At 45.7% G+C, this 18,476-nt stretch overlaps 1 protein-coding gene across 1 annotated transcript in view; it reads right to left on the bottom strand.

Annotated features, from left to right (window-relative positions):
- Positions 1-11,896, bottom strand: part of dnajc1 (DnaJ (Hsp40) homolog, subfamily C, member 1) — an 18,692-nt gene extending 6,796 nt beyond the window's left edge. Inside the window, exons 1-8 of the mRNA XM_039816042.1 lie at positions 11,583-11,896; positions 8,356-8,457; positions 5,216-5,262; positions 4,657-4,688; positions 4,515-4,573; positions 3,894-3,982; positions 2,836-2,929; positions 2,169-2,253 (exon numbers count right to left, since the gene is read on the bottom strand). Coding sequence (XP_039671976.1) covers positions 2,169-2,253; positions 2,836-2,929; positions 3,894-3,982; positions 4,515-4,573; positions 4,657-4,688; positions 5,216-5,262; positions 8,356-8,457; positions 11,583-11,771 — 697 coding nt within the window. The 5' untranslated portion in view covers positions 11,772-11,896. The remainder of the gene's footprint in view (positions 1-2,168; positions 2,254-2,835; positions 2,930-3,893; positions 3,983-4,514; positions 4,574-4,656; positions 4,689-5,215; positions 5,263-8,355; positions 8,458-11,582) is intronic.
- Positions 11,897-18,476: the final 6,580 nt, after the last annotated feature.

Raw genomic sequence — 18,476 nt, 5'->3', positions numbered from 1 at the left:
AGACACAACCTCAGAGACAGGTAGGACAGAGACAAAACATCAGAGACAACCTCAGGGACAGGTAGGACAGAGACAACCTCAGGGACAGGTAGGACATAGACACAACCTCAGGGACAGGTAGGACAGAGACACAACCTCAGAGACAGGTAGGACAGACACAACCTCAGGGACAGGTAGGACAGAGACACAACCTCAGGGACAGGTAGGACAGACACAACCTCAGGGACAGGTAGGACAGAGACTACCTGTCCTACCTGTCTCTGAGGTTGTGTCTCTGTCCTACCTGTCTCTGAGGTTGTTTCTCTGTCCTACCTGTCCCTGAGGTTGTGTCTCTGTCCTACCTGTCCCTGAGGATGTGTCTCTGAGGTTGTGTCTCTGTCCTACCTGTCTCTGAGGTTGTGTCTCTGTCCCTATGTCCCGAGGAAGTGTCTGAGGTTGTGTCTCTGTCCCCTGTCCCTGAGGAAGTGTCTCTGATGTTTTTTCCCTGTCCTGAGGTTGTCTCTCTATTGTCCCTGAGCTCTGTCTGTCTGAGGTTGTTCTCTGTCCTGTCCTGAGGTTGTCCTTCTGTCCTGAGGTTGTTCCTATCTGTCCCTGAGTTCCTGTCTCTGAGGTTGTGTCTACCTGTCCTGAGTTTGTCTCTGAGGTTTGTCTCTGTCCACCTGTCCTGAGGATGTGTCTGAGGTTGTGTCTCTGTCCTACCTGTCCCCTCCTGAGGTTGTGTCTCTGTCTACCTGTCTGAGGATGTGTCTCTGAGGTTGTGTCTCTGTCTACCTGTCCCCTAGGGTTGTGTCTCTGTCCCCTCTGTCCCTACCTGTCCCTGAGGTTGTGTCTTTCCCTGTCCCTGATGTTGTGTCTGTCTCCCTACCTGTCCCTGATGTTGTGTCCCTGTCCTACCTGTCCCTGAGGTTGTGTCCCTGTCCTACCTGTCCCTGAGGTTGTGTCTCTGTCCTACCTGTCCTTGAGGATGTCTCTGAGGTTGTGTCTCTGTCCTACCTGTCCCTGAGTTTGTGTCTCTGAGGTTGTGTCTCTGTCCTACCTGTCCTACCTGTCCCTGAGGTTGTGTCCCTGTCCTACCTGTCCCTGAGGTTGTGTCCCTGTCCTACCTGTCCCTGAGGTTGTCTCTGTCCTACCTGTCCCTGAGGTTGTGTCTCTGTCCTACCTGTCCCTGAGGATGTGTCTCTGAGGTTGTGTCTCTGTCCTACCTGTCCTACCTGTCCCTGATGTTGTGTCCCTGTCCTACCTGTCCCTGAGGTTGTGTCTCTGTCCTACCTGTCCTACCTGTCCCTGATGTTGTGTCCCTGTCCTACCTGTCTCTGAGGTTGTGTCCCTGTCCTACCTGTCCCTGAGGTTGTGTCCCTGTCCTACCTGTCCCTGAGGTTGTGTCTCTGTCCTACCTGTCCCTGAGGATGTGTCTCTGAGGTTGTGTCTCTGTCCTACCTGTCCCTGAGTTTGTGTCTCTGAGGTTGTGTCTCTGTCCTACCTGTCCCTGAGTTTGTGTCTCTGAGGTTGTGTCCCTGTCCTACCTGTCCCTGAGGTTGTGTCTCTGTCCTACCTGTCCCTGAGTTTGTGTCTCTGAGGTTGTGTCTCTGTCCTACCTGTCCCTGAGGTTGTGTCTCTGTCCTACCTGTCCTACCTGTCCCTGAGGTTGTGTCTCTGTCCTACCTGTCCCTGAGGTTGTGTCTCTGTCCTACCTGTCCCTGAGGTTGTGTCTCTGTCCTACCTGTCCTACCTGTCCCTGAGGTTGTGTCTCTGTCCTACCTGTCCTACCTGTCCCTGAGGTTGTGTCTCTGTCCTACCTGTCCGTGTGGCTGCACTGTTAGAGTGCATTTGGGAGAATCATACGAGGATGAGCAGCCAGTTGAGATGGTGTGTGTCCTTGAGAACTGTAAGTCGTATAACTTCTGTTGTCAGTTCATTGAAGCCTGGTCTTGTAAATTTAAATTAAGTTCTCTCTTGTGTGTCCTTCGGGTCCCGGTGACCCTATAGGACACACAAGAGTTAACATAAGAATTATCTAGACCGGTTTCAATTAACCTGTGACTTAAGACGGGAGGTGGTTTTGAAATAAAGGAGGGGGTCTGTGGTCTCAGAGGACCTGCCCCCACTGCTAAAATAAACCCTAAAGGAAACTGTTATTAATCAGTTATATTTAATATAAAAGCGTTTACTGGGGACAACTTCCTGCTCAGCTTCAGCTTCTTCTCTCTGCTGCTGTTTCATCAGCTGGTAGTCTTCGTAGTACTGCTTCAGCTCCTGAAACACAGAGACAGACAGGTTAGTCCTCGTAGTACTGCTTCAGATCCTGAAACACAGAGACAGACAGGTTAGTCCTCGTAGTACTGCTTCAGCTCCTGAAACACAGAGACAGACAGGTTAGTCCTCGTAGTACTGCTTCAGCTCCTGAAACACAGAGACAGACAGGTTAGTCCTCATAGTACTGCTTCAGCTCCTGAAACACAGAGACAGACAGTTAGTCCTCATAGTACTGCTTCAGATCCTGAAACACAGAGACAGACAGGTTAGTCCTCGTAGTACTGCTTCAGCTCCTGAAACACAGAGACAGACAGGTTAGTCCTCGTAGTACTGCTTCAGATCCTGAAACACAGAGACAGACAGGTTAGTCCTCATAGTACTGCTTCAGCTCCTGAAACACAGAGACAGACAGTTAGTCCTCATAGTACTGCTTCAGCTCCTGAAACACAGAGACAGACAGGTTAGTCCTCATAGTACTGCTTCAGCTCCTGAAACACAGAGACAGACAGGTTAGTCCTCGTAGTACTGCTTCAGCTCCTGAAACACAGAGAGACAGAGACAGACAGAGTCTGCAGCTCGTACCTGGACGGTGTGCGGCAGGTTCTTGATGGACAGGTAGAGCCAGATGCTGAGCTTCAGAGGGAGGATGTCCTGCCAGTGTGGCCGCTCGTAAGCTCTGAAACAACAAGCACACGTTACGATTTATCCTGTTACATTATCATCAGACACACACACAAACACACACACAGAGAGTAGCGCCAGGATTTATCCTGTTACGTTATCATCAGACAAACACACACAGAGAGAGTAGCGCCAGGATTTATCCTGTTACGTTACCAACAGACAAACATCGTACATAAACACACGAGTCAGCTCTAGCGGCATCGCCAGATAACGCTTACACTTCTGAAAAAAGGTAAATAACTAGACCAACGGTTGTTCAAATATGGAGAAATGTAAACGTTTCTGTCCTTTTGTCTGTTATGAACGTTGTCGTTACTACCGCGTTGCATTGTGGGATACTGATGCCAGCGTAGTGTCCAAGAGGGTTAGCCTCTCTCCACACAGCATAGCTCCTATAGCGTCATTCTGATGCTACCAGGCTAACGATTGGGTCATAACCACGAGACTTACTGCCCACAGTAGAGGAATTACCGTATAGTACAGAAGCAGTATGTGTACCTGTGGGTGTGTACTAACAGGAGCAGTATGTGTACCTGTGGGTGTGTACTACTGAAGTAGTATGTGTACCTGTGGGTGTGTACTAACAGGAGCAGTATGTGTACCTGTGGGTGTGTACTAACAGGAGCAGTATGTGTACCTGTGGGTGTGTACTAACAGCAGCAGTATGTGTACCTGTGGGTGTGTACTACTGAAGTAGTATGTGTACCTGTGGGTGTGTACTAACAGAAGTAGTATGTGTACCTGTAGGTGTGTACTAACAGGAGTAGTATGTGTACCTGTGGGTGTCTACTACCGGGAACAGCAAGTAGTATGTAAACAGGAAGTAGTATGTGTACCTGTGGGTGTCTACTACCGGGAACAGCAAGTAGTATGTAAACAGGAAGTAGTATGTGTACCTGTGGGTGTCTACTACCGGGAACAGCAAGTAGTATGTAAACAGGAAGTAGTATGTGTACCTGTCGTGCGTGGCGCTGCGCAGCTCGTCTGGCGGTCTGGAGCTCAGCTTCTTCTTCTTCTCTTTCTTCTTCTTACTCAGCAGCTCGTCCTGAAACACAGAGGAGGACCAGAACACGGTGTTACCTGTAAGCTGGGCTCTGATTGGCTGTAAGCTGGGCTCTGATTGGCTGTAAGCTGTGCTCTGATTGGCTGTGCTCTGATTGGCTGTAAGCTGTGCTCTGATTGGCTGTATCACCTAGTCTGGCTATCAGACCGAGCTCCACCTTTGAAGACTGAACATCAGTCTGGGGAGTCTGCTCTGCACAAGAGGCGGGATCAACGGGAATAGGTCAGATGACTCTGTACATGATTGGATAGTCCTTCAACCAATCAGAGCAACATAACAAGATAATAGCGACCAAGCGGCATCAACCAGTCGCGCCAGCTGCCACCCTGCATTGAACTCAAAACAAGTAGCATTGTGCTGTGCTCTCTCATCATCATGTTAAAAACCGCCAATATGGATAATATAAGCCAGTTTGTGATTGGTCCCTGCAGATTTTTAAAAAGGTAACGGAAAATAATAATTACAGGTGTCCAGCCTGAGCTGGGGAGGAATCAACCCCCGCTCTATATCTCCCCAGCTGTTTCTCCAGGTAATACGAGATGGGGCAAATTACAGCGCAGTGAGGATAGGAAGAGTGCCCCAAGAAAAAAAAAAAAAAAGAGAGGAAGGCCAAGCTCAGCGTTTCTCATCTTCCTCCGCGTCTATAGTAACAAGACCGCTGGATCCATTCTCCAGGATGTCATCATACCTGATGATGTCATACACACACTACAGTTAGTAACACACAAAAATACTAACACATACACCTGATGTCACACACACAGTTAATAAAATTATATATATATATATATATATATATACATATATACATATATATATATATATATATACTATATATATATATATATATATATATATATATATATATATACATATATATATATATATATATATATATATATATATATATATATATATATATATATATATATATATACATATATATATATATATATATATATATATATACATATATATATATATATATATATATATATATATATATATATATATATATATATATATATATATATATATATATATATACACATACACACATATATACATACATACATACATACATACATACACACATACATATACATACATACATACACACACACACATATATATATATACACACACACTACAGTTAATATACACACACAGTTAGTAATATATATACACACACACACACACTGCGGTGAGACTCACTTGCGTCGGCGCTCCTCGTCCTTCAGGACTTCATAAATCGCCACCAGCTGAAAATTAAAGCAAAAATAATCTGATCCTTAAACTCTGTTATGATGAGATGAGTTAATAAAAAGTGATTTAGAGTTCTGGCTCTAGAGCTCTGAGTCTGTAGAGGGAACAGCACGCTGGCTCTAGAGCTCTGAGTCTGTCGAGGGAACAGGATGCTCTAGAGCTCTGAGTCTGTAGAGGGAGCAGGACGCTGGCTCTAGAGCTCTGAGTCTGTAGAGGGAACAGGACGCTGGCTCTAGAGCTCTGAGTCTGTAGAGGGAACAGGATGCTCTAGAGCTCTGAGTCTGTCGAGGGAGCAGGATGCTGGCTCTAGAGTTCTGAGTCTGTAGAGGGAACAGGACGCTGGCTCTAGAGCTCTGAGTCTGTAGAGGGAACAGGACGCTGGCTCTAGAGTTCTGAGTCTGTAGAGGGAACAGGATGCCGGCTCTAGAGCTCTGAGCCTGTAGAGGGAACAGTATGCTCTAGAGCTCTGAGTCTGTAGAGGGAACAGGATGCTGGCTCTAGAGCTCTGAGTCTGTAGAGGGAACAGGATGCTGGCTCTAGAGCTCTGAGTCTGTAGAGGGAACAGGATGCTGGCTCTAGAGCTCCGAGTCTGTCGAGGGAGCAGGATGCTGGCTCTAGAGCTCTGAATCTGTAGAGGGAACAGGACGGTGGCTCTAGAGCTCTGAGTCTGTAGAAGGAGCAGGACGCTGGCTCTAGAGCTCTGAGTCTGTAGAGGGAACAGGATGCTCTAGAGCTCTGAGTCTGTAGAGGGAACAGGATGCTCTAGAGCTCTGAGTCTGTAGAGGGAACAGGATGCTCTAGAACTCTGAGTCTGTAGGGGGAACAGGATGCTGGCTCTAGAGCTCTGAGTCTGTAGAGGGAACAGGATGCTCTAGAGCTCTGAGTCTGTAGAGGGAGGATGCTGGCTCTAGAGCTCTGAGTCTGTAGAGGGAGCAGGACGCTGGCTCTAGAGCTCTGAGTCTGTAGAGGGAAGAGGATGCTCTAGAGCTCTGAATCTGTAGAGGGAGCAGGACGCTGGCTCTAGATCTCCGAGTCTGTAGAGGGAACAGGATGCTCTAGAGCTCTGAGTCTGTAGAGGGAACAGGACGCTGGCTCTAGAGCTCTGAGTCTGTAGAGGGAGCAGGATGCTGGCTCGAGAGCTCTGAGTCTGTAGAGGGAACAGGATGCTGGCTCTAGAGCTCTGAGTCTGTAGGGGGAACAGGATGCTGGCTCTAGAGCTCTGAGTCTGTAGAGGGAACAGGATGCTCTAGAGCTCTGAGTCTGTAGAGGGAGGATGCTGGCTCTAGAGCTCTGAGTCTGTAGAGGGAGCAGGACGCTGGCTCTAGAGCTCTGAGTCTGTAGAGGGAACAGGATGCTGGCTCTAGAGCTCTGAGTCTGTAGGTGGAACAGGATGCGGGCTCTAGAGCTCTGAGTCTGTAGAGGGAACAGGATGCTGGCTCTAGAGCTCTGAGTCTGTAGAGGGAGCAGGACGCTGGCTCTAGATCTCCGAGTCTGTAGAGGGAACAGGATGCTCTAGAGCTCTGAGTCTGTAGAGGGAACAGGACGCTGGCTCTAGAGCTCTGAGTCTGTAGAATGGATGCTGGCTGCTGGCTCTAGAGCTCTGAGTCTGTAGAGGGAACAGGATGCTCTAGAGCTCTGAGTCTGTAGAGGGAACAGGACGCTGGCTATAGAGCTCTGAGTCTGTAGAAGGAGCAGGATGCTGGCTCTAGAGCTCTGAGTCTGTAGAAGGAGCAGGATGCTGGCTCTAGAGCTCTGAGTCTGTAGAAGAACTTTTTAAACAGGATGCTGGCTCTAGAGCTCTGAGTCTGTAGAGGGAACAGGATGTCGGCTCTCTGAGTCTCTAGAGCTCTGAGTCTGTAGAGGGAACAGGATGCTGGCTCTAGAGCTCTGAGTCTGTAGAGGGAACAGGATGCTGGCTCTAGAGCTCTGAGTCTCTAGAGGGAACAGGATGCTGGCTCTAGAGCTCTGAGTCTGTAGAGGGAACAGGATGCTGGCTCTAGAGCTCTGAGTCTGTAGAGGGAACAGGACGCTGGCTATAGAGCTCTGAGTCTGTAGAAGGAGCAGGATGCTGGCTCTAGAGCTCTGAGTCTGTAGAAGGAGCAGGATGCTGGCTCTAGAGCTCTGAGTCTGTAGAGGGAACAGGACGCTGGCTCTAGAACTCTGAATCTGGAGAGGGAACAGGATGCTCTAGAGCTCTGAGTCTGTAGAGGGAACAGGATGCTGGCTCTGGAGCTCTAGAGCTCTGAGTCTGTAGAGGGAACAGGATGCTGGCTCTAGAGCTCTGAGTCTGTAGGGGGAACAGGATGCTGGCTCTAGAGCTCTGAGTCTGTAGGGGGAACAGGATGCTGGCTCTAGAGCTCTGAGTCTGTAGAGGGAACAGGATGCTCTAGAGCTCTGAGTCTGTAGAGGGAAGAGGATGCTCTAGAGCTCTGAGTCTGTAGAGGGAGCAGGACGCTGGCTCTAGAGCTCCGAGTCTGTAGGGGGAACAGGATGCTGGCTCTAGAGCTCTGAGTCTCTAGAGCTCTGAGTCTGTAGAGGGAACAGGATGCTGGCTCTAGAGCTCTGAGTCTGTAGAGGGAACAGGATGCTGGCTCTAGAGCTCTGAGTCTCTAGAGGGAACAGGATGCTGGCTCTAGAGCTCTGAGTCTCTAGAGCTCTGAGTCTGTAGAGGGAACAGGATGCTGGCTCTAGAGCTCTGAGTCTGTAGAGGGAACAGGATGCTGGCTCTAGAGCTCTGAGTCTCTAGAGGGAACAGGATGCTGGCTCTAGAGCTCTGAGTCTGTAGAGGGAACAGGATGCTGGCTCTAGAGCTCTGAGTCTGTAGAGGGAACAGGATGCTGGCTCTAGAGCTCTGAGTCTGTAAGGGGAACAGGATGCTGGCTCTAGAGCTCTGAGTCTCTAGAGCTCTGAGTCCGTAGAGGGAGCAGGATGCTGGCTCTAGAGCTCTGAGTCTCTAGAGCTCTGAGTCTCTAGAGGGAGCAGGACGCTGGCTCTAGAGCTCTGAGTCTGTAGAGGGAACAGGATGCTCTAGAGCTCTGAGTCTGTAGAGCTCTGAGGGAAATCATTTAGAAGAATAAAGAGTTTCTCACCTGTCTGAACTGAGTTTCAGCGTTTTCATCTCTGTTCTTATCAGGATGAAGAGAGAGAGACAGCCGGCGATACGCCTTCTTCACCTCTAATGCTGAGGCATCCTGAGAGACAGACAGGTTAGAGAGACAATCAGGTTAGAGTTAGAGAGGCAGACAGGTTAAAGAGACAGACAGGTTAGAGTTAGACAGACAGGTTAGAGTTAGAGAGGCAGACAGACAGGTTAGAGAGACAGACAGACAGACAGAGAGAGAGACAGACAGAGGTCAGCAAGGCTTCAGGAGATTATTAATTAATAAAGCATAAACAGACTGCAGGTTTGTCCCTTCCGTTTCTATTATTGTGTCCACCATTTATATCAGTGAGGGTGGACACAATAATAGAAACACCTCTCAGCATGACCCATAAACTCGTTAGCATGTGGAACTGGACTACAGCTGCTAGCTAACGTTAGCTTAGCCCAGGCCCGGATTGGCTAATCGGGAGCACCGGGAAAATTCCCGGTGGGCCGGTCTATTTTTTTGGCCGCGAGGGCCGTTGTCATGGCACTGGGTTTAAATATGGATGCTGTCCCTAGGCTGCCTGCACTTACAGCAGCCCCACTTTTTTATTTATTATTTTACCGCAGTCCCACTCTTTTTTATTTAATATTTTCTCGCAGAGTGCAGCCTGCAGGTTAATGATGACGTGATTATCTTTTGACTCTCTGGCCCCGCCCCCGACACGGCACCTTGCAAGTTGCTCAAAATAAAAAAAGTCAGATAAAAATGGATAACAGGAAGCGCAAAGGCGGCGCTGAAAAGGCCAGAATAAAAAAGAAGAAAGCTTTGGAAACTGACGCGGCCAAATGTTTTAAGCTGAGCACATTTTCCTCAAAAAGAACAAATAAAGACGACGAGGCCGGTAAGTAAGCTAACGTTAAGGTAGTTAAGAGCACTGCAAGATGCTAGCGACCGTGCAAAACAACGTTGTCTGCAAACCACCGTTCATGTATCAAACTTTTTCTTGTAGCTCTTCAGCAGCAGCCGGTCTAGTCCGGTTTGCTGCTAACAGTGAAGAGCAAGGCCCGGTTTCAGTACCCGATCCGTTCCACCTGCACAATCCGTTCTGCGCATGTGCAAGATGACATGTATGCCATGACGTAGGCGCAGATGATAATGCTGCGTTCATTCCACCTCGAAATAACAGGCACCGCTTCCACCTGCACGATCCGTTCTGCGCATGCGCAAGATGTTCACACGCTAGCCTCCAGCTAACGTTAGTTAGCTAATAGCTAATTCGGTGGACCGCTAGGTGATTATAGCGGTCTGCCGTTAGCCTCCCCCGGGAAGCCAACGTTAGTTTAGCTAACGGTTAATTTGGCTAACCGCTAGCTGATTGCAGCGGTCTGCCGTTAGCCTCCACAGTTAAGCTAACGTTAGTTTAGCTAACAGCTAATTCGGCTAACTGCTAGCTGAGACAGCATGTAAACTTTAAAAGACCCTCAAAATAAAACTTGAAAATAAACGTTAACACATATAACAGCTGTTAGGTCAGTTCTACTTTACTTGTGCTCATTTAAAATACAATCACTCAATACTTGTCTTTATTGTTATTACTGTAATGTCTTAATTTAGCTGTAGCTGCTTTTCCCATTAAGTTTGACTTAACGTTATTTTAGACTGAATCTAGCTGCAGAAACAACGTAACCAGTGGGGCGGTGCCTGTTATTTCGAGGTGGCATGAACGCAGCATTATCATCTGCGCCTACGTCATGGCATACGTGTCATCTTGCACATGCGCAGAACGGATTGTGCAGGTGGAACGGATCGGGTACTGACACCCGGTAACGTTACCAAGCTCCAGTCATGACCAACACACCAGAATGGGCAGGTAGGATTGTCATTCAGAAGAACTAATAGTAATGAAGAGCGCTGCTCAATGAAAAATGCCCTGAGATAATTAATGATACCTGATGATTCAGCAATACATTAATAAAACTGACTTGACTTGATTTGAAAGCTTTGTAAAAAGGGGATATTTGTGGTGAGAAATAAATGTAAGAAATTTCATTTAGTGTCAGAAACATAGCCAGGACCCAGTTGAATGCTCTCACTGTGAAAGACACCGGTAAGCTGCTGTTGTACCAGTGTGTGTGAATAAGCATTATCACTGAAAAAAATGCTTTTCTTACTTAGTATCTTACTTGTTTCCAGTTCAAATATCTAAATATTCTTAATTCAAGATACATTTACTAGACAAGTGAAATGGCATAAGAAATTGTCTTGTTTTCTGAAAAAAAAAAAAAAACTAAAAATTAAGTGATTTTGTTTTTTTGTCGTTTCTTAAAACAAGCTACATCTAAAACTATTATTTTTCTTACCCCATTGGCAGATAATTTAGCTTGTTTTAAGCAAAAAAATCACTTAATTTTGAGGTGTTTTTTCATACTTGTTTAGTAAATGCATCTTGATGTAAGATTTTTTTATTTGGATATTTGGACTGGAAACGAGACAAAACTACTAAGTAAGAAAAGCATTTTTTTTGCAGTGATCACATTAGTTACAATATAACAACTTTATATGCCCAACTGTTACTAGTGACCCATTATGTTTTTAATCAAACAATAGTGAATATAATATAATGTATCATCATTTCCAATTTGGAAATTATATTTTTCAAAAATACAATGAATTACAAGGCAGTAGAGAACAGTGCGCCTATTGCAGACTTATATTTTTAATTACATTATTTTAATATAGTCAGTCGTGAACTAAAGTGGGCCGGTCTAAGGCATGAAACTCCAGGGCTGAAAATGAGCCCCAATCCGGCCCTGGCTTAGCCTCTCTGTGTGTGTGCGTGGCACTCTGCTGTTAGCAGCTGCTGCGCTGTAACCATGGAAACAGTTAGCATCAGCAGTTAGCACGTGTAACCAGTGGATTTCTGTCTTGTGTGACGCTGCGGTCTCTTTCTGGAGATAATCTCTCAAATCACTCAACAGGAATGTGGGAGAAATATTAACAACATCTTTAACAATGAGCGTGTGTGAAACGTAAACACTGCAGTAACGGCGGTGTGTTGGCGCTTGCGCAGTGTGCTCGTGTTGACGTCGACACGTGTAGCGGATGAGATCTAGCGTCCTCCCTGCACTATAACACATCCATATGGCTACAGCAGACCCATTTAACCCTTCTTATATATTGTCTATGATTTAAACACAGATAGTTCCAAACAGGAGATAAGAACGGACCTGGTCCAGAGACATGAACTGGTAGAAGCTCTGCGGGATCTCCTCCACCAGGTCCAGCAGCTCCAGGTCCGCGTCCCAGGCCCACAGAGGGGGGACCGCGGCTAGCAGCAGGGCCAGGCCGAGCAGTGTGGGTCCACAGGGAGCCAGGCCGAGCCGCGGGGGCCCGCAGGGGCCCAAACACACCCGCATATCACCGACACACAGTCACAATAACACACTAACCACGGCGATAAGAACTCTGCTCTGAGTGCTACCGTCAGCCTCACAGGACCGGAAACACTGCCGGTCACATCCGGGTTAGGGCGCTGTCACAATAAAAGTCCTCTCTGCGAGTATTACAGACTTTACTTTTTATTTAGCGCCCCCTACAACAGTTTAAAGAAGTAGCCCCGGCAGTGCGTTTCACCTAGACCCATTGATTGATTGATTGATTGATTGATTTATTAGACAGTAACATAAATAAATGCATAACAAAATGCCAACACAGTGACATTGTACATTTATTACCCATGAGATTTGGGATGCATATATATATGTATATATATAGTGTATATATATATATATATATATATATATATATATATATATATATATATATATATATATATATAAGAAAACATTAACATTACGTTATCTTTGTTATCGTGTCTCCATGTTTTCACCCAACAGGGGTCTCATTTATAAACACGCAAAGGTTGTGATTTATAAAAAACAAACTTGACGGGAGAATGTGCGGTCCTCCACGCAAACTCTGACCCATGCGTACGTACATTGGAGACAAAATAGGAATTGGAGACTAAGATTGTGAGGTGGTGAACTGAAGTCAGACTGCAGACAGTAAATGGGAATAAGATTACTCGTAATATTTTCTAGTATTGATGCCTCACGCACATTCTTTCACTCATATATCACGTTACCATGAAGATGAAATCCAGCAGTGTTATTTGCGCTTGTATGGAGTGATAACTGTTCCATAAACACCTCCAAATATTTAATAAAAACTTGTTCTTAATATTTAATCAGCGCTGTCTCGCCGTCACATTGTCCACTACGGAGCACAGGAGGAGGAGATGGCCCGACTGCATGGAATACAGGATAGCATCAAACCCTACCATTAGATAACGGCAGAACACAGTGTAAATAACTAAATATCTGTCTTTAAAACTATGCATATATCATCAAATGTCAAAGTCTGGAAATACAGCCGTTAAGCTCTCGCGCAATCGTTACCCTTGTCCTCGTTATCAGTCCTCCATGAAGAAAAGTGTGTTTGATTACATTTCATCTTCAGATTGTATCTCGGGGTGGGGGATACCACTAGTTGATGCTGTGATTTTAGCAAAGTGTTAACAATCACAAATTGTTGTAAACATATAAATACTGCGGTGAACCCGTGCGTAATGCTGCATGATGGCCCTGCTGGTCCTGCAGGAGGACTACGCTAATGGAAGAATCAGGAGAAAAAGAGACTTCAGGGACCATGACGATGACTGGCTAATATGCGGATTTAGATTCCCTAAAGCTGAGCTCTTGGATCTATGTACTGAATTGGGTCCAGTAGAGAGGGCAACGCACCAGAACCGTGCCATCCCGGTCCATCCCGGTCCAAATACAAGTCCTCGCAACACTAGGGGCAACTGGTTGTTTCCAGAGGGAAATGTCAGACAGCTAAGTGTTTTTTATAAATATTATATATAATCTTCACCTTTATCACTAAGGCTTGTTTGGATATAATATATAGTTCTGTTAAATCGTATATGTCTGGTATATCGAAGCTGTCCCCGAGTGCTGTAATGCCTGCTGTTTTGGATCTATTATTAATATATGTAGTTATAGATCAGGTCTACACTGCAAGAACAGGCCGAAATTATAATTCAATTTGCAGCAATTCCTGAACGTCTGAGAAGTTTTTAGCTTTTTCTCCACCAGTCGTCATGATTCGGCATAACGATATATATATATATAAAACATATAATTTACAACGCAAACAAACACATTTATGGTTAAAAATGGGCGTGTACAGGGCGGGATAAGAGGCTGATCCATGTAAGCACACTTGTAGGTAATTGTGATATATTTTACACACGGTTTTATAAATCAGACTTTTTTTTGCCATACGCCATTTTGGGCGCACGTACACTTATAGTAAGGATCCTACGCACAGTTTTATAAATGAGACACCTGATGCTCTCAGCTACGGCCAATCGTTGGTGGCAGTCATGCAACAAGTTGTTATGCCAAATGCCAATATAACAGAAGAAGAAGAACACGCATCCCGACAACGTAAACGCTGGCAGTAGGAAAAACAACGTAATCACGGGGGCGGTCCCTGTTATTCCCAGGTGGCATGAACGCACCATTAACATGTGACGCGTGACACTTAACACGTGACAGACATATGACATGTGACAGACATGTGACAGACATGTGACATGTGACAGACGTGACATATGACAGACATGTGACATGTGACAGACGTGTGACATGTGACAGACGTGACAGACATGTGACATGTGACAGACATGTGACAGACGTGTGACATGTGACAGACGTGACATATGACAGACATGTGACAGACATGTGACAGACGTGTGACATGTGACAGACGTGACATATGACAGACATATGACATGTGACAGACGTGACAGACATGTGACACGTGACAGACATGTGACATGTGACAGACATGTGACATGTGACAGACATGTGACAGACATGTGACAGACATGTGACAGACGTGACATATGACAGACATGTGACATGTGACAGACGTGACAGACATGTGACATGTGACAGACATGTGACATGTGACTGACATGTGACAGACGTGACATATGACAGACATGTGACATGTGACAGACATGTGACATATGACAGACATGTGACATGTGACAGACATGTGACATGTGACAGACATGTGACATGTGACTGACATGTGATTGACATGTGACAGACATGTGACATGTGACAGACATGTGACATGTGACAGACATGTGACATGTGACAGACGTGACAGACATGTGACAGACATGTGACAGACATGTGACAGACATGTGACAGACATGTGACAGACATGTGACACGTGACAGACATGTGACATGTGACAGACGTGACAGACATGTGACACGTGACAGACATGTGACAGACATGTGACATGTGACAGACGTGACAGACATGTGACAGACATGTGACAGACATGTGACATGTGACAGACATGTGACAGACATGTGACAGACATGTGACATGAAAATAAATCCAAAGAAAGAAAGAAATCCTCCAAAATCTTAACTTTTTATTAAAATAACACCAGTTACATAAAATAAGAGCTTAGATAACTACAGAGACGACTCAAAGCTACGCGATTTATACGACAGCAGCGTCCATAGCAACCACCGTAGCAACGATAGTAAACGTTGCTTTCCAACAGCGAGACCTGAAAGAGTCAATCAAACTAAAGAGCTTACAAAGAGAAGGAAAATAAAATTTTATCAAAATACATTTTAATGCCAAAACTATCTTGAAATCTGTCCCCTTGAATAAATGACTTTACCGTCAGAGATTAAGAGAATCAAACCTCCGGCTGTTAAAGGTGCCCTAGCTGCCACACATATTTCATGACTTTGTGGTAATGTCTGAAGGTCTACCAAGCCATTCTAGCGTGGTATAGAAAGCCTGCAGGAAGACTCAGCTCGATTTCTGCCAGTTCTCATTAATATTCAACAAGCTAAGCTGTTTGAATCTGATTGGCTAACAGCTATCCAATGACAGCCTGGCTGTCAGAATCCTTTACCCAGCCCAACTGGGCGAGCTCATGAATAGTAATGAGGTCAGGTAGTATGATGTCAGACTGACCAGCTGTTGTGATTGGTCTGATTTCTCTGCTTATTTCTGTTCAGTGTCTAGAGCTGACAGAGGAGGCAGCAGTTCATTTTCACATTCACATTACACAAACACATATGGACCTGACACATTTAAAAAAATGCAAGTAAAAACGGTTTTGTATGGCAGAGCACCTTTAAACCAACAGAAGAGATTAAAGGCTCTGACCCACCAATCAGACGGACGACCGTCAGCAGTAAAGCCAGTCGGACTGATCAGTCTCCCCGAGGTCCAAAAAGTTCCTCAGAACACAGCTAAGAGATGCCGACTTTAGCGTACGTTCTGCACGTGCGCGAGACGTAATACGTCTCTATAACAGCAGGCGGCGCTAAAATGAAAATGACAAATGACGAACGCGTCACATGGGTCTGGTTGCTCCCCGACCATCATGGCGCCTTCGTTGGGAATCCGATCTCATATTGTACTGAAGTGTATTAACACCCTATTTTATTCTGCACATTCTATAACTTGTATTTAAGTTATATCTGAACTATCTATATGCATGATGATCCAAATGAACTTTACCCCACTTTCACAGGACACTTCTCCGGAAACATCTGGAAAGCGTTATCAGTGGGGCCCCCAAGATAGAGATGTCTTTGTTGAATAGAAGCCCAGTTGGCTTGTAGCCATTGGTCTATTATTGATCCCACCCTAAGTTATGAAGTATAGATATACCATGTGTTAACAGCAGAACCTCAGAGAGACAATTTTTTGAGAATCTGGGTGCGGTCCTCTCCGAGCTCTGCAGAAGCTTGTAAATTGATGCTGAGTTCTTTGATGTAAATAAACCTTTATTATCAAGAAACCGTGTCAGCGGATTCCTCTCCATACAGCATTACAGCATCGCTATTACAAAATACACCACAGTACTAAAATAGTTCACCGAAACGTGTTTCTGAAAACATTTGAAGAGAGAAATAGGCCGTGCAGTTGCTGAATCTGTCTTCAACAAAGGTCAGTTTAAAATATTTTCATCAGATTTAGAAAGACTCTAGTCACACTCATCCTGGTTATCTGATTGGATAAACCATCTGTCTATCACCACCTATATGTTGGCGATACACTGGCCAAATCAACCAATCAGATCAAACTCTTGCCGAAACCAGTCGGGAGAAGAGCAGAAACATCTTTTCCTCCGAGAAAAGCCTCCAGTGCCGTTTTTTTTTGCTCTTCTTTCAATGAAGGAATACTTTCTAATTCAGATAAAACTTGCTGCGATAGCTACGCTCATCTCATCCGTGGAAGCCGCCACGTTGTTTAGACTGAACAGTTGCTTCTCGTTGGGTCACACCTAAACCCGCCTCAAAACCAACGCTAATTGGTCGGTCGTTTGGCGAACGGCTCCAAATTTTCTCTATCTCAAGATGCCAGACTGATCTGCGAGTGGAAAACTGGAGCTCAAAAATGTAAATCAATAAAATGTTTGTATTAGGAAGCAAAACATTCAAGTAAGGCCTTAGCTTGTCTCTCCTCTTTCATTAAATAAATCAACAGTTGTAGTTAGAAGTGGCCGGTGCCAGTGCCAGCTGGAGACGTCCTCGAGGGATGAGAGTGGAAATAAGAGCTGAGATGGGGCAACACTCTTTTTAAACTGTGAAAGCATTCACATAAACCTATCAACATGATGCCCTTAGAAAGTAATAACACCATAAACCATCTTATATTCCAATTTGTTATGAGCTATAAGCCCCAAACTCCACTCGGACATGGTCCCCAACAAACTCGGTCTCAGGACGGTCTCAGGACGTTCTCACGAGGCTACGTGATTCGCTTGTCAAGGGTTAGCACTCCACCAATCAGATTGGTCATTGAGTCCGACTGCCCGCCCACCGATTCAACAAGTCAAATCGGCCCAAATGAACGCCGACGGCCCCTTGGACGGACGACGGCATGGACCACAGCGAACAGACTCGAGTCCCTGACCTCGCCAGACTGTCAGACGGCCGATTGGCTCGGTGTGTCGGCGCCGTTAGAGAGCGTGAGCGTGACTCAAACCTCCGTGTTCACAGAGCAGTTAACCTCCTGTTGACCTCGGGTCTAAGCGGACCCATTCTCAAAAAGTTTCTATATCAGAAATTTGGGTTTCTTTCAACCAAATTGTCAAAAAAAATAACGTGGATGGTTCCCTACAACGCTCTTCACAAGTAAGTCTCACTCCTCCTATTTTATTGCATTTAAAAAAAAAAAATACAAAAAAACGTTGAAAGATGTGACAAAACATCAGGAAAAAAAGAAACGTTGGAAAAGCAGTTTAAAATGAAACAACGGGAAGACAACACAGAGCTGTTAACCCGACAGAAGAGAGTTAGAGAATCAAACCTCCGGCTGTTAACCCGACAGAAGAGAGTAAGAGAATCAAACCTCCGGCTGTTAACCCGACAGAAGAGAGTTAGAGAATCAAACCTCCGGCTGTTAACCCGACAGAAGAGAGTAAGAGAATCAAACCTCCGGCTGTTAACCCGACAGAAGAGAGTTAGAGAATCAAACCTCCGGCTGTTAACCCGACAGAAGAGAGTAAGAGAATCAAACCTCCGGCTGTTAACCCGACAGAAGAGAGTAAGAGAATCAAACCTCCGGCTGTTAACCCGACAGAAGAGATCTAGAGAATCAAACCTCCGGCTGTTAACCCGATCATCTCCTCCAGGTTCGGGTCATTTCATCCTCTCACTTGTTCCTCGATGTCTTTGAGATCACTGGTCGGACTGCTGTTGACATTTTAGTTGCTTCTTTCTTTCTGTGTGTGTTTGTGTCTCTGTGTGTGTGTTTGTGTCTGTGTGTGTGTGTGTGTCTCTGTGTGTGCTTGTGTCTCTCTCTCTGTGTATGTGTCTCTGTGTGTGTGTGTGTGTGTGTGTGTGTGTCTCTCTTTGTGTGTGTGTGTCTGTGTCTCTGTCTGTGTGTGTGTGTGTGTGTGTGTGTGTGTGCAGGCTACGAGCAGACTCCGCCCCCCCTGCAGGCTACCAGCAGACTCCACCCCCCCTGCAGGCTACCAGCAGACTCCACCCCCCCTGCAGG

Source organism: Perca fluviatilis, chromosome 11 (assembly GCF_010015445.1).
Source record: "Perca fluviatilis chromosome 11, GENO_Pfluv_1.0, whole genome shotgun sequence".
Taxonomy (NCBI): Eukaryota; Metazoa; Chordata; class Actinopteri; order Perciformes; family Percidae; genus Perca; species Perca fluviatilis.
Note: the sequence above shows the minus strand (reverse complement) of the source record. Positions and strands in the feature narration are given on the sequence as shown.